The sequence below is a fragment of the Schistocerca serialis genome, chromosome 4, assembly GCF_023864345.2.
Source record: "Schistocerca serialis cubense isolate TAMUIC-IGC-003099 chromosome 4, iqSchSeri2.2, whole genome shotgun sequence".
In the NCBI taxonomy this organism is placed as follows: Eukaryota; Metazoa; Arthropoda; class Insecta; order Orthoptera; family Acrididae; genus Schistocerca; species Schistocerca serialis.
This window is the reverse complement of record NC_064641.1, coordinates 115,362,714-115,377,001: the sequence shown is the minus strand read 5'-3', so window position 1 is coordinate 115,377,001 and position 14,288 is coordinate 115,362,714. Positions and strand designations below refer to the sequence as shown.

The following is a 14,288-nucleotide window of genomic DNA, read 5'->3' as shown; positions in this document are numbered from 1 at the left end:
TCCACAGTATCAATTTATTCTCCATTTCCTACTCATTACACTGAATACACTAAATAATCTGAGTCTAACAGTGCACACACTGTGATCTGGTGCAGTTATGACCATCTACAATTTATGCAGTTATCAAATTAATTTAAAGTCTCTGGCAGATTAAAACTGGGTAGTGGGTCAGGGATCAACGTTGGTACATTTGGGAGGTGGGGTACTGCTGGAAGCAAAGCTGTGAGGACAGATCATGAATCATGCTTGGATTGCTCAGCTGGTAACAGCACTTCCTGTGAAAGGCAGTGCTGCAAGTTAAAGTCCAGGCCCACCACACAGTTTCAAAATGTCAGAAAATTTCAGGACAGTGCACTTCCTGCTGCAGAGTGAAAGACTGATTCTGGGATTAACAAATGTAGTACTACATATTGATCCCTCTAGAAAGCTCTTCACACACACTATTCCTTATGTAAATACAGTGATTTAAAATTACTGACTAACTTATATTTCAGAATGAATTCTACAACAACGAAAATAATGAATTTTTGACAATATAATGTAACTGGATACATAAAAAATATCTACTCAGCAAGCAGCGGCAGGACAACTCTTACACACACACACACACACACACACACACACACACACACACACACACACACACAGGTTTAACTTACGTAAGCTTTTGGAGCCAGTGGCTCCTTCTTTTGACAGAAGAGTTGAAGGGGAAGGAAGAGGGGTGAAGGAAAAGGACTGGAGAGGTTTAAAAAAATGGGCACAGTTCAGAAAAGTCCCCAGAACCCATCCAGTAAGTCTCCCCTGGCCTGGGGTTCTGGGTGACTTTTCTGAAACGTACCCATTTTCTTAAACATCTGCAGTTCTTTCCCTTCACATCTCTCCCTTTCCCTTCAACTCTTCTGCCAAAAGGAGGAGTCACTGGCTCCAAAAGCTTGCATAAGTTAAACCTGTATGCATGCATATATGTACGTATGTTCTCCTGCCACTGCTTGGTGAGAATGTTTTACTCAGTATTCTCCTTCTACGTATCAACCAAAATATTTATCCTCGATATACTGCTTCTCTAACTTCAATGCTCAGAACAAATACTCTCTTAAGCACAACTGAGTGGTTGACAGCTGTAAATATTTTCTTCTGAAGAAAGTATTATTTCAAATTTTTTTTTTTACCTGCAAGAAGCCCCCTATATTTTATTTGTTAGTTTTAATCATGAATTTTCTATTTTGACAGAAACCAGGTTGTCACTAGTATTCACTCGTTTTTAAAGAATCATATTTCTTATTATACTGTTTTTTCAGTTGGCACATTCTCTAAAGCAAATTTCATAACATATCAAGAGAAATAGTGTTATCACATATAAACTAAATTTATTTAATTTCATATCCTTTTTTTTTCTTTTTACTCCCCTAATGTTTTACTTTCCCTATTGCATAATAAAAAAGTCATATTTCAGTCTCATATAACATCTTACACAGTCTGTCCAAAAAGTTCTGTAACCGATTTCATTCCAGACGTACAAACAACACCAGCATAGTAGCTGTGCTGGTAGCTTGAACTGATAACTGAAAACAACAGATATGAATTCAACCGGTCAGGTGTGAGCTGTAAGCAGGCAGTGTTAAGTAGTGGATGTGCAGCCATAGTGTATCAATGTTGTGTCACAAATTGCGATCGAGCAGCATCTATAAATAATGTGTTCGAGACATGCTGCACAGCATTCTGAAGAGAAGAAAAATGTGTCCGAAGTTTGTCCCATATATCTCGAGCTCTGAACAAAAGCAACAACATGTAAACGCCCGCCATGAGTTGATCGACATGAAAAATATAGACAATTCTTTTGTAGAAAAAATCATCACAGAAGACTTAACGTCATCAATATGTGCCTACCAAAATGATAAACTGCAGAAATTCACATGAAGAATCTAACACTTTGATGACATAACTGGCATTCAATCCAGTATGATGTGTGGGTCAAACAACAGTTTCACAAGTCTGTATGAACTATTCTGTAAACAAATCTTTTAATTCAAATTTATTATTATTTTTGAGTAAATAATTTTCAAAAAGCTTCATGTACCATCTGTAAAAAAAAAAAAAAAACCACACACACCCTCTTGTGTATCATCAGAACATGTCATATCTAAAATTTTGGTATCTGGGTTCTTCTTTGACAAATGAAGGCAATTAAAATGAAAGAAATAAACATGCAAAAATAAATTGATGAGTTCATTGTTGATACAGTGTTAGAATTAACTGAAGCAATAGAACTAACAGCCAATATTAAAATTTTACAGCAGCTGGTAATTTACTGGAGGCAAAAATAACACTCCAAAACATTCATTTCAGGCAACACAACACGAAATAAAAAAGCACAGGTGTGTGCAAAATCAATAAAATGGTGAAAGACAAAATAGAAATGTTTTAGAGCTTAAAAGATATCACCTTTTATTCTTTTACTTTGTTTCATAATTAAAGAATAACACAAAGAAGCAATATGGAATGGGACAAACTTGAGCTAGTGCATCCAATTCTGGAGTACCGCTCAGGCATTTGAGATTCCTTCCTTATAAGGTACACAAAAAAAAAAAAATAAAAGCATTTAGGTGCACAAGGCTGATACCAGGCCAATACAGCTTGCATGAAAGCATAACAGTAATGTTCAGAGGTCTTTAATAGAAATCTTTAGATGAAAGATGATATTGTTGTAATGAAGTCCTTGGAAACAGGTGAGAGTGAATAATATTGGTATTATCTCTCCCCTCCCTCAACTGTAGAATGGCTTGTGAAGTATATGTGTAAATGTAGATTAGTAATAAGTGGTTGCCCCACCTTTCCAACCCCACCCTGATAGTTTTATTCATTACTTTCTCTTTCACCATTGATGCGCACCTTTGGTAGATAGTTTTTTCTTTGTCCTAACTTGTCAAGTATCTACAAAATGTCTGGTTCTGTGACTTTTGCTTAAGCTTTTGTGGGCTAGATGTGTTAAGATGCAGCACTGCACCTTTCCTTAGGTGCTATGGAGGTGTCTAAGAACACTGGCATGCATTTCCTCAGCTGCTAAAGGTTTATTTACTCATTCTACCTTTTTTAATTTTGTGAGTAGTACAGAACTGCACAGTTGCTGCTTTGTGTGTGTGTGTGTGTGTGTGTGTGTGTGTGTGTGTGTGTGTGTGAGGGCGCGCGCACGCGAGTGCCTGCACGTTAACATGCCAGATTGTATTTCTGCCCTGCTCTCTCAGCAGTTATTCAATTTTTGGCTGCTTAATGCATGTGTTTCTGAATAGTTGCTGTTGTAGTGTTTGTTGGTGCTTCTGACATTTGTGTTCGTTTATTTGTCACAATTGATATATGATTGTCACTCTGTTTTTCTTGACCACTGCAATGAATACACCACTGCCATGTCCCATTACCCACTCCTTTTGGTATACTCTTAGGTTTAGTAGATTTACAATAAAAATATAACTACTATCTACTACTTTAGGTTTAAGCCATGTTTTTGTACCCATTATAATGTGAGTTCCATTGCTTTTTAGGATTGTTTCAAACCCTGACACAGTTCTGTAAATCTTTCAGCAGCTGATCACTAGAATTTTAATACTCTCAACAATGGGGGCCACGTCTCTGGGGGACTTTATGGGGTCTCCTTAAACTGGATGATCTGTCTCCTCCCATCACATGCTCCAACCCTCTCTTTCTTTCCCTGGAGCTCCGTAAGTTTTCATGTTTAAGAGTTACAGATACAGCCCCAGCACAGTTTTTTCTTTGCAAATAAGTGAATGCCTAATCCAAAGAGGTTGTGAGCTTTTCACATATTATATGTGTCACACAATACACAATGACTTGCAGTTTTTCTCAGATTATTGTTATGTAAGTGTCTCCTCAGAATATCAGTTTTTTTAAAGAAATTCAAATTATTTACATGACTAGATTGCCTGAAAATTTCCTAGAAATTATTTTATGCACTTTAGTATATAAACACTTAAATGTTTGCAGTTAGCTTTTTAACAATTATTTAAATTAAAACTGTATAACAAAATGTCTAATGTAATCTACAAGGTCATGTGAGTAACACACCTCGAGACAAATAACACCAAATTTTGCAAGTGGCTCACAGTCCTGCTGAGGCACAGATGGCCATGAACCCAGAGCAAGCTTCGGCAGAGACTGCAGGTAGCAGGTAACTCCAGGAGCCAATTCAAATATCAGGTCCCAGAATTTAGAATCAGACAGAAGATCTGAAAGACGAGATGTGTACTTCACTTCCCTGGGCAAAGGACTTCTGCCTTCAGGGTTAAATACCTGAAATAAAAGAATACACCTCTATGTCAGAACTATCAACATTAAATGACATTTTTGTGTGTCATAACTGGTAGTTACTAGCTGCAAAGACAAATACAGCTCACTCATTTAGAGAACAGGACACCATAACATATGGCTCTCTGGCAATACAAACAGACATAAGATAATCAAAATTTTCTGCATCAAGTTGGAAGAAACTATTTTCATCTAAATTTACATTTCTAACAATATAATTTAGTATTTTAGTTATTACTAATTTATTAATCTGATTAGTTATTGATGATGTAATATGATCTAATACAAAATTAGTTTCTTTACACACATGACTTCTGCAGTTTCTGAATGTTTTCAAAGTTGTCAAAAGTTGAAAAGAGAATTCTAGAAACAAATAATTCATCTTTTATGTGAAAACCACTGATGTTTCTCAATGGCCACTTTATAAACAACTTACATTACAGCACAGGCACTGAATCACATTATAGGTGCCTACTAAAATGTTTTCAATTCTGAAACTAATTTCCATAAATCAACTCTACTGTTCATGCAAGGAATAAAAAACCTTTTTAACCAGTTAATCTTAACACTAGTCTTATACTATATAAGAGGTAAGAAAAATAAGATTAAGGTTTAATGTCTCATCAACGATGAAGTCGTTAGATGAAGCACAAACTCAGATATTACAAGAATGGGGCAGGAAATAGATTGTGATCTTTTCAGAGAAACATGCTGAGCTTTCTCACTGAGAGACTGCCATTACATGATTCTGATGACATCAACAGGACAATGAGTGCTGACACAACTCAGAGAGCAGTTCTTCCTTTGAGTTAAAAACAGAACTTCCATCAACATTTGATTTGAAAGACAAAAAATTGGATGCTATTCAGTAAAATCTAACCCTACTTTAGAACGTACATTTATAATAATGTAGTTTAGTGTTATTTCTCTGGAAAACACAAGGCGACTTCTGCAGAACAGTAATGTCTTCTAGTGTTGTCACTCTTCTAGTAACTTCAAAAGTAATAATCTGCAAACATGGGAAAACACAAGTATAGGAATCCATGATACATGTGTGTGTGTGTGTGTGTGTGTGTGTGTGTGTGTGTGTGTGTGTGTGTCATGGAGAGAAGGGAGAGGAGAGGAGAGGAGAGGAGAGGAGAGGAGAGGGAGAGGGAGAGGGAGAGGGAGAGAGAGAGAGAGAGAGAGAGAGAGAGATGCAATAGTGTATCGTAACTGATACCTGGAATAAGAGGGATAAGATAAACCAGCAGCAGGGAGACCATCTCATACCTATGGAATACATGTGCCGACTGCAATGATGAAAAGATAGCTACCCTGGACAGTACAGATGGGAAGTAAACTTATCAAATGTATTTCTTTTAAATATAACCCTGTCAGCTCATGATGATTTTAGAACATTTATTTATTTACCCACGTGGTCTGATACAAACACTAGTGACAAGATTTAGAGAACTGACATTTGAAGCTGACTGCAGAACAATTCTACTGTCACCAACATACACTGTGTGTAAGCACCACTAAGATAAGATATGAGAAATTAGGGCTCATACAGAAGCATATGGACAGTCATTTTTCCCTCACTCTATTTGTGAGGGGGACAGGAAAGGAAATGACTAATAGTGGTACGGGTTACTCTCCACCGAGAGCCGTATGGTGGATTGTGGAGTATCTATGTAGATGTAGATGAAGTGTGTTACAGATGTTGGACAAAATTTGTTAATATATATTATGGGCAAATTATGGTATTATGACACACTGCAACAGATTGGCTAAGTTAGCTTCACTGAATAGTTCTTGTTTTGCACTTCAACACAGCCAGCAAGATTACTTTTCTAGGTATTGTTTTATAAAGCAAAAATAGTGGCACAGCAAGTAGGACTTCACTGCTTTAATAAACTGGATGTTGTTTTCAATAGATTTTATACATATGGGTAGCTTGTTGAACAGTTAAGAGGCCAATGTGAAATGCTTCCTTTTGACAAAGTTTAGTGTTTGCACATAATACATATATATAATGGCCTTGTGCTTCCTGTCGAAAGATTCAAGTGCCATCCTAGAGACATTTTCACTGGTGGCTCAGAAGTCCAATGCGAGAGCCGACTTGGTGCCCACAAATGAGGCAAATATGAGTCACTCCAGCAGGAGAGTTAACTAATGTCTGCACAATCATTTTGCAGCTAAGTTGTTAAGCCATACTTGGCCATGCATCTTGCTTCCATCTGCAGTTGGTTGCCCCCTTTTGCTGCAACAGTCAGCGAGTTGCTCCCACTAGTCACTGTCAATATTAAATGTTCGCATATCACGATTGATGCAATCTCTAAAGTGTAGTGAAGGTCTTCCATGAGGTCTCTTTGCTCCTGCTATTTCACTGAGTAATGTGTGCAAGGGCAGACGATGCAGATGTCCTAACCACCGCATGTGACGTTGCTTGAGCGTGGCAGCAAAACTCTGTTGTTTTGCAGTTGTCAGAACCATATCATTTGTCACATGATCCTTCTATGATATTCCCAAGATGCTCCGTAAGCACTGCAGGTGAACGGCATTGAGCTTTTGTTCCTGTTTGGCATACGACATGCAAGTCTCAGCTCCATACAGGAGAGTGATCAGCACACTTGATCTATGTACAAATATTTTTGTTGACAATGTAAGATATTTATTATCCCATGCTTATGTGCGGAACTTCCTGAAAGAGATGGCAGCCTTTCCTATTTGTGCATTTCTCGTGTCATCCAGTGAGAGATCTTCTGTCATTATTGAACCAAGGTAGCAGAATTTATCGACTGTCTTCAACAAGAAGCCATCCAGTTTGATGACAGCTGGATCTGTGTATCCTTGTGCCATGACACCCATCTTCTTTACGTTTATAGACATGGAGAAGAGCTTGCATGAGGTAGAGAATTTATCCACAAGCTCTTGCAGATATTCTTGAGTATGCGCTATAAATACAGCATCATCGGCAAATAAAAAGCTATTTACAAGCAAGTCTTTTCAGAAGCACTTGGATCTGAGTAGAGAAATGTGGCAGAGCTTTCCATCAGCTCTGGTATGCAGATGAATGCCCAGGTTAGTTACACCAAAAGCAACTTTGAGGGATGCTGAGAAAAAAATATCGAACAGAGTGGGAGCCAGTTTGCAGCCTTGATAAAGCCCTCTTTTCACAGCAAACGGGTCAGATGTGATTCTGTTGAAGACCATAGCACCTTCCATATCTTCATGAAAAGCCATGATCATCTTTAAGAGCTTTGGAGGACACCCTATCTTCAAAAGTACTCCATACAGTCCTTCTCTGCTGTGTTGAAAGCCTTGTTTAGGTCAATAAAGCCAATGAACAAGGGGTTTTCTGCTCGCAGCATTTTTCCTGAATGTGCTGGAGTGTGGTGACCATATCAACTGTAGATTGTAGGGGGCGAAACTCACATTGTTCCTCAGGGTATATGCTCTTGACAAGCTTCTGAAGTCTGCCCAGGACCACATGGGCAAATTTTTTTCCAGGTATACTCAGAAGTGAGATTTCATGGCGGCAGTTGCAATCGCCGTGATCACCTTTACCTTTGTATAAAGTAACAATATTTGAATTACGCATGTCTTGAGACACAGTACCCTCAGCCCAACAACTCAGTAAGAGGTTGAAAAGTAGTGGAAAACTGGCTTAAGTTTTACAATTTTTGTGAAGACGTTGTCTCTGCCAGGGCCCTTCCCACATTTAAGCAGTGCAATTGCTCTCTGAAGTTCCCCCATAGTAGCCGTGACATCCAAGTCATGGTAAGGTGTCATATGAGGAATTTCATCCATTGCGTTTGAACTAATATTGATGAGATGTGGGTACAGGCTGGAATAATGTATTCTATCCAATGGTGCAATTGACAATTTTGATCTGTGATGACTTTTCCATCTATTTCCTTGAGTGGTATGCTCTTATTTGGAATGGGTCCAATGGCCCATTTGATGGCCAAGTACACACCACCAATGTCGCCAGAATTGAAACACTCCTGTATGACAGCGAAAAGTTGCAGACACTGCGTTGAACAGCTGCCTTCGTTTTGCTTAGCTCTCTGCTTGTAGAATGCATGGGTTTTTATGACAGATGACAGTGGCCTGACGCTTAGCCTCAAGAAGAGGGGGGGAGTCATATTTACTGTGACACTAACCTTCAGTTTAAATTCTACTGTATTCCATAAACATCAACTTTGGAGCTGTTGAGCTGGTTCTGTTGGTCAACCTTGGCTTCAGACTCAGCTTGCAGGTGATCCTTTAATTTATTCACCTACACTGCTGAGACATCACATTGTCATTTTGATGGACTGGTAGAATATTGTTTCAGTGAGACGTCACCTCATTTTTATTCCTTTTTATGTTGTGCAGAGAGGATAGGCAGGAGGCTGCCTTGGTTTTCTAGTGTGCACTATTATAAAAAGAATAGACTGCTAGTCACAATAAAAATGACAAATTGAGTTGTAGACAGGCACAATGAAAAGACTATTACACACGCATACACAGTATGTGTGAGGTGTGCTGGTTTGTGTGAAGATGTATATATTCTCTTTTCTTTTCTGAAGAAGTGTGTAACAGTCTTTTCATTGCACCGGTCTGCAAACTCAATGATTCATCTTCTTGATGAGTAGCAATCTATCCTTTTCATAATATTGTTGATATTCCAAACTGGACTTTCCACTGTTTGGTAAGCACTAATTATATTCATGGATGCACTGCTGATAATAGCTACATCGCCAGTGTTCTAGTACCTCTAGATGTGCAGAACTGAATATGTTGTGTCTTTTTGAAACTGAGAGGAAGACCATTTGTGGAAAACCCCTCAATAATACTTTTAAGAACATTAGTCATCATTTCATCTGTTGCTGTATGTACATTGTATATTTGTATTGATTACAATACCAGTGTCATCCCGAAAAAGAACAAATTACATTTTTTGACTGTAAGATGCATCTTTCTCGTATATGAGAAACACATGTGGATCTAAGATTGAGCCTTGTGGAACTCCATAAGTGATTTCTTCCCAGTCAGGAGAATCTCCATTGCTTTTAATAGGATAGATAAAAAAATCTAGCCATCATGTGGCAGCAGGACACACACATACACACACACACACACACACACACACACACACACACACACACACCGGGGGAGTGGAGGGGGGGGGGGGGGGGGGGGGAGCGAGGTTGCTGACACTTGGTGAGCAGATATTGTTTTTATTTATCCAGTTATATTTTAATTGTAATAAGTATTATTTTATGAATATAATAGAGGGAAACATTCCACGTGGGAAAAATATATCTAAAAACAATGATGATGTGACTTACCAAACGAAAGCGCTGGCAGGTTGATAGACACACAAACAAACACAAACATACACACAAAATTCAAGCTTTCGTAACCAACGGTTGCTTCATCAGGAAAGAGGGAAGAAGAGGGAAAGACGAAAGGATGTGGGTTTTAAGGGAGAGGGTAAGGAGTCACTCCAATCCCGGGAGCGGAAAGACTTACCTTAGGGGGAAAAAAGGACACGTATACACTCGCACACACACACACACATATCCATCCGTACATACACAGACACAAGCAGACATTTGTAAAGGCAAAGAGTTTGGGCAGAGATGTCAGTCGAGGCGGAAGTACAGAGGCAAAGATGTTGTTGAAAGACAGGTGAGGTATGAATGGCGGCAACTTGAAATTGGCGGAGGTTGAGGCCTGGCGGATAACGGGAAGAGAGGATATACTGAAGGGCAAGTTCCCATCTCTGGAGTTCTGACAGGTTGGTGTTAGTGGGAAGTATCCAGATAACCTGGACGGTGAAACACTGTGCCAAGATGTGCCGGCCGTGCACCAAGGCATGTTTAGTCACAGGGTGATCCTCATTACCAACAAACACAGTCTGCCTGTGTCCATTCATACGAATGGACAGTTTGTTGCTGGTCATTCCCACATAGAAAGCTTCACAGTGTAGGCAGGTCAGTTGGTGAATCACGTGAGTGCTTTCACACGTGGCTCTGCCTTTGATCGTGTACACCTTCCCGGCTACAGGACTGGAGTAGGTGGTGGTGGGAGGGTGCATGGGACAGGTTTTACACCAGGGGCGGTTACAAGGATAGGAGCCAGAGGGTAGGGAAGGTGGTTTGGGGACTTCATAGGGATGAACCAAGAGGTTACGAAGGTTAGGTGCACGGCGGAAAGACACTCTTGGTGGAGTGGGGAGGATTTCATGAAGGATGGATCTCATTTCAGGGCAGGATTTGAGGAAGTCGTATCCCTGCTGGAGAGCCACATTCAGAGTCTGATCCAGTCCCGGAAAGTATCCTGTCACAAGTGGGGCACTTTTGGGGTTCTTCTGTGGGAGGTTCTGGGTTTGAGGGGATGAGGAAGTGGCTCTGGTTATTTGCTTCTGTACCAGGTCGGGAGGGTAGTTGTGGGATGTGAAAGCTGTTTTCAGGTTGTTGGTGTAATGGTGTAATGGTTTTTACCACATCGTTGATCATTTTTAGCCGCTTCCCACAGGTTTTAACGTCACTATTTCTTCGTCAGACAATTGTTAGCCTTACTTTCATAATCTGACACCACAAAACCACTCCTTTTAATACATTTACACGGAGTTTTCTTCGAAATTTTCCCAAATTTTTCCACCCTTTAACGTGTTTTGGTGGCATCACAACCACCTAACCTTTGTGCACATCGTTGTCTACCAACCCAAGTTCACCACAGGATCAACATAGCCCAGCTTTAACCAACACTTTTTCGCCTTTTTTCACACCAGAGCTCCAGTTGCTTTCTAGTTCACCTTTATCTCTCCCCATATATTTTTTTTCATTTTCATTTCAGCCTCAAGTTACACTTTCCACCTTCAAATACCATGTCACCCTCACAACACCCCCACAACGACCCCGTTAAGTTTTATTTATATTCCCTCCGCTAACATGCCTTCGCCTTAGCCAGATTACGCTCCCATATTTTATTTTCTCAGGCTTGTCTGACATTTGGCATTACCCCCAAAGGCCTCACACTTAAAGTTCCCATCTCTGGATGTAACCCTTCTTTTCATCAGTCCCTATACCAGTTCCAACTGAACAATCCATTGCCCTCACCCACCTAATCCTTCACCTACACATCAACTCAGCCAATGAACACACCTGTCAACTCCTATCCTCAATCTTTCCTCTCCCACATCCACACTGGCTGTTCAGAGCATCCTCCTACAGGCCAACCGCAAATTAGAACAGCATGCCACCCTCCACCTCAAAAACCTATCCAATTTCATGGTTTCCCACCTCCGGAAAGGCAACTCACTCACCCTTCACAATCTTTCCAGCAAACCTCAACCTCCTCTCATTGCACACAGACCCAGTCTCTCCCATCTACTCAATCTCCCACTTCCAGCTCCACTCCCCCCAAAACCTCAAAATTCCAATCAACACAATCTGGAACCACAACACCCTAATTCAGTAGTTAACCTTTCCTCCAAACCTCTCTCCCAATCCGAAACCTCTGTCCTATCCAAAGGCCTCACCTTCAGCCCCACTCCCAGATTCAACCAAACAGCCCTCGTCAAAGATTTACTGTCCTACACTCGTACTCTCTGCTGGAAATATCACTTTGCCACAAAGAAAAATGATCCTAATCCTACTCCTAATGATCCAACTCCCCAAGACACTATCCACATTGAACCCTGCCTGGAATAGTTCTGTCCTCCGTCACAGCGGGACCCACCCCCTCTTCCTCAAAATCACCCTCTCCAAACCTTCCAGGAATTTCTGACTTTCAGCCTTGCCTCTCAGTCCTTCTTAAAAAACCTTAATCCTACTCCCAACATCACCATTGCTGAAGCCCAGGCTATCCGTGATCTGAAGACTGACCAATCTATCGTCATTCTTCCGGCGGACAAGGTTCCCACGACCGTGGTACTTGATCAACGGGAGTATGGGGCTGAGGGACTGCGTCAGCTTTCAGACAACACTACATACAAAGTTTGCCAAGGTAATCCCATTCCTGATGTCCAGGCGGAGCTTCAAGGAATCCTCAGAACCTTAGGCCCCCTACAAAACCTTTCACTTGACTCCATCAACCTCCTGACCCCACTGACACCCCGCACCCCTACCTTCTACCTTCTTCCTAAAATTCACAAACCCAATCATCCCGGCCGCCCCATTGTAGCTGGTAACCAAGCCCCCACAGAACGTATCTCTGCCTACGTAGATCAACACCTTCAACCCATTACATGCAGTCTCCCATCCTTCATCAAAGACACCAACCACTTTCTCGAACGCCTGGAATCCTTACCCAATCTGTTACCCCCGGAAACCATCCTTGTAACCACTGATGCCACTTCCATATACACAAATACTCCGCACGTCCAGGGCCTCGCTGCGATGGAGCACTTCCTTTCACGCCAATCACCTGCCACCCTACCTAAAACCTCTTTCCTCATTACCTTGGCCAGCTTCATCCTGACCCACAACTTCTTCACTTTCGAAGGCCAGACATACCAACAATTAAAGGGAACAGCCATGGGTACCAGGATGGCCCCCTCATACGCCAACCTATTCATGGGTCGCTTAGAGGAAGCCTTCTTGGTTACCCAGGCCTGCCAACCCAAAGTTTGGTACAGATTTATTGATGACATCTTCATGATTTGGACTCACAGTGAAGAAGAACTCCAGAATTTCCTCTCCAACCTCAACTCCTTTGGTTCCATCAGATTCACCTGGTCCTACTCCAAATCCCATGCCACTTTCCTTGATGTTGATCTCCATCTGTCCAATGGCCAGCTTCACACGTTCGTCCACATCAAACCCACCAACAAGCAACAGTACCTCCATTATGACAGCTTCCACAGATTCCACATCAAATGGTCCCTTCCCTACAGCCTAGGTCTTCGTGGCAAACGAATCTGCACCTGTCCGGACTCCCTGAACCATTACACCAACAACCTGAAAACAGCTTTCGCATCCCGCAACTACCCTCCTGACCTGGTACAGAAGCAAATAACCAGAGCCACTTCCTCATCCCCTCAAACCCAGAACCTCCCACAGAAGAACCCCAAAAGTGCCCCACTTGTGACAGGATACTTTCCAGGACTGGATCAGACTCTGAATGTGGCTCTCCAGCACGGATACGACTTCCTCAAATCCTACCCTGAAATGAGATCCATCCCTCATGAAATCCTCTCCACTCCACCAAGAGTGTCTTTCCGCCGTCCACCTAACCTTCGTAACCTCTTGGTTCATCCCTATGAAATCCCCAAACCACCTTCCCTACCCTCTGGCTCCTATCCTTGTAACCGCCCCTGGTGTAAAACCTGTCCCATGCACCCTCCCACCACCACCTACTCCAGTCCTGTAACCGGGAAGGTGTACACGATCAAAGGCAGAGCCACGTGTGAAAGCACCCACGTGATTTACCAACTGACCTGCCTACACTGTGAAGCTTTCTATGTGGGAATGACCAGCAACAAACTGTCCATTCGTATGAATGGACACAGGCAGACTGTGTTTGTTGGTAATGAGGATCACCCTGTGACTAAACATGCCTTGGTGCACGGCCGGCACATCTTGGCACAGTGTTTCACCGTCCAGGTTATCTGGATACTTCCCACTAACACCAACCTGTCAGAACTCCAGAGATGGGAACTTGCCCTTCAGTATATCCTCTCTTCCCGTTATCCGCCAGGCCTCAACCTCCGCTAATTTCAAGTTGCCGCCACTCATACCTCACCTGTTTTCAACAACATCTTTGCCTCTGTACTTCCGCCTCGACTGACATCTCTGCCCAAACTCTTTGCCTTTACAAATGTCTGCTTGTGTCTGTGTATGTACGGATGGATATGTGTGTGTGTGTGCGAGTGTATACGTGTCCTTTTTTCCCCCTAAGGTAAGTCTTTCCACTCCCGGGATTGGAATGACTCCTTACCCTCTCCCTTAAAACCCACATCCTTTCGTCTTTCCCTCTCCTTCCCTCTTTCC

The 14,288-nt window shown here is 41.7% G+C and overlaps 1 protein-coding gene across 1 annotated transcript in view; it reads right to left on the bottom strand.

Moving 5' to 3' along the window:
* The window catches only part of LOC126473149 (huntingtin), a 516,516-nt gene that overhangs the window by 166,580 nt on the left and 335,648 nt on the right, over window positions 1–14,288 (bottom strand). Inside the window, exon 36 of the mRNA XM_050100007.1 lies at window positions 4,078–4,302. Coding sequence (XP_049955964.1) covers window positions 4,078–4,302 — 225 coding nt within the window. The remainder of the gene's footprint in view (window positions 1–4,077; window positions 4,303–14,288) is intronic.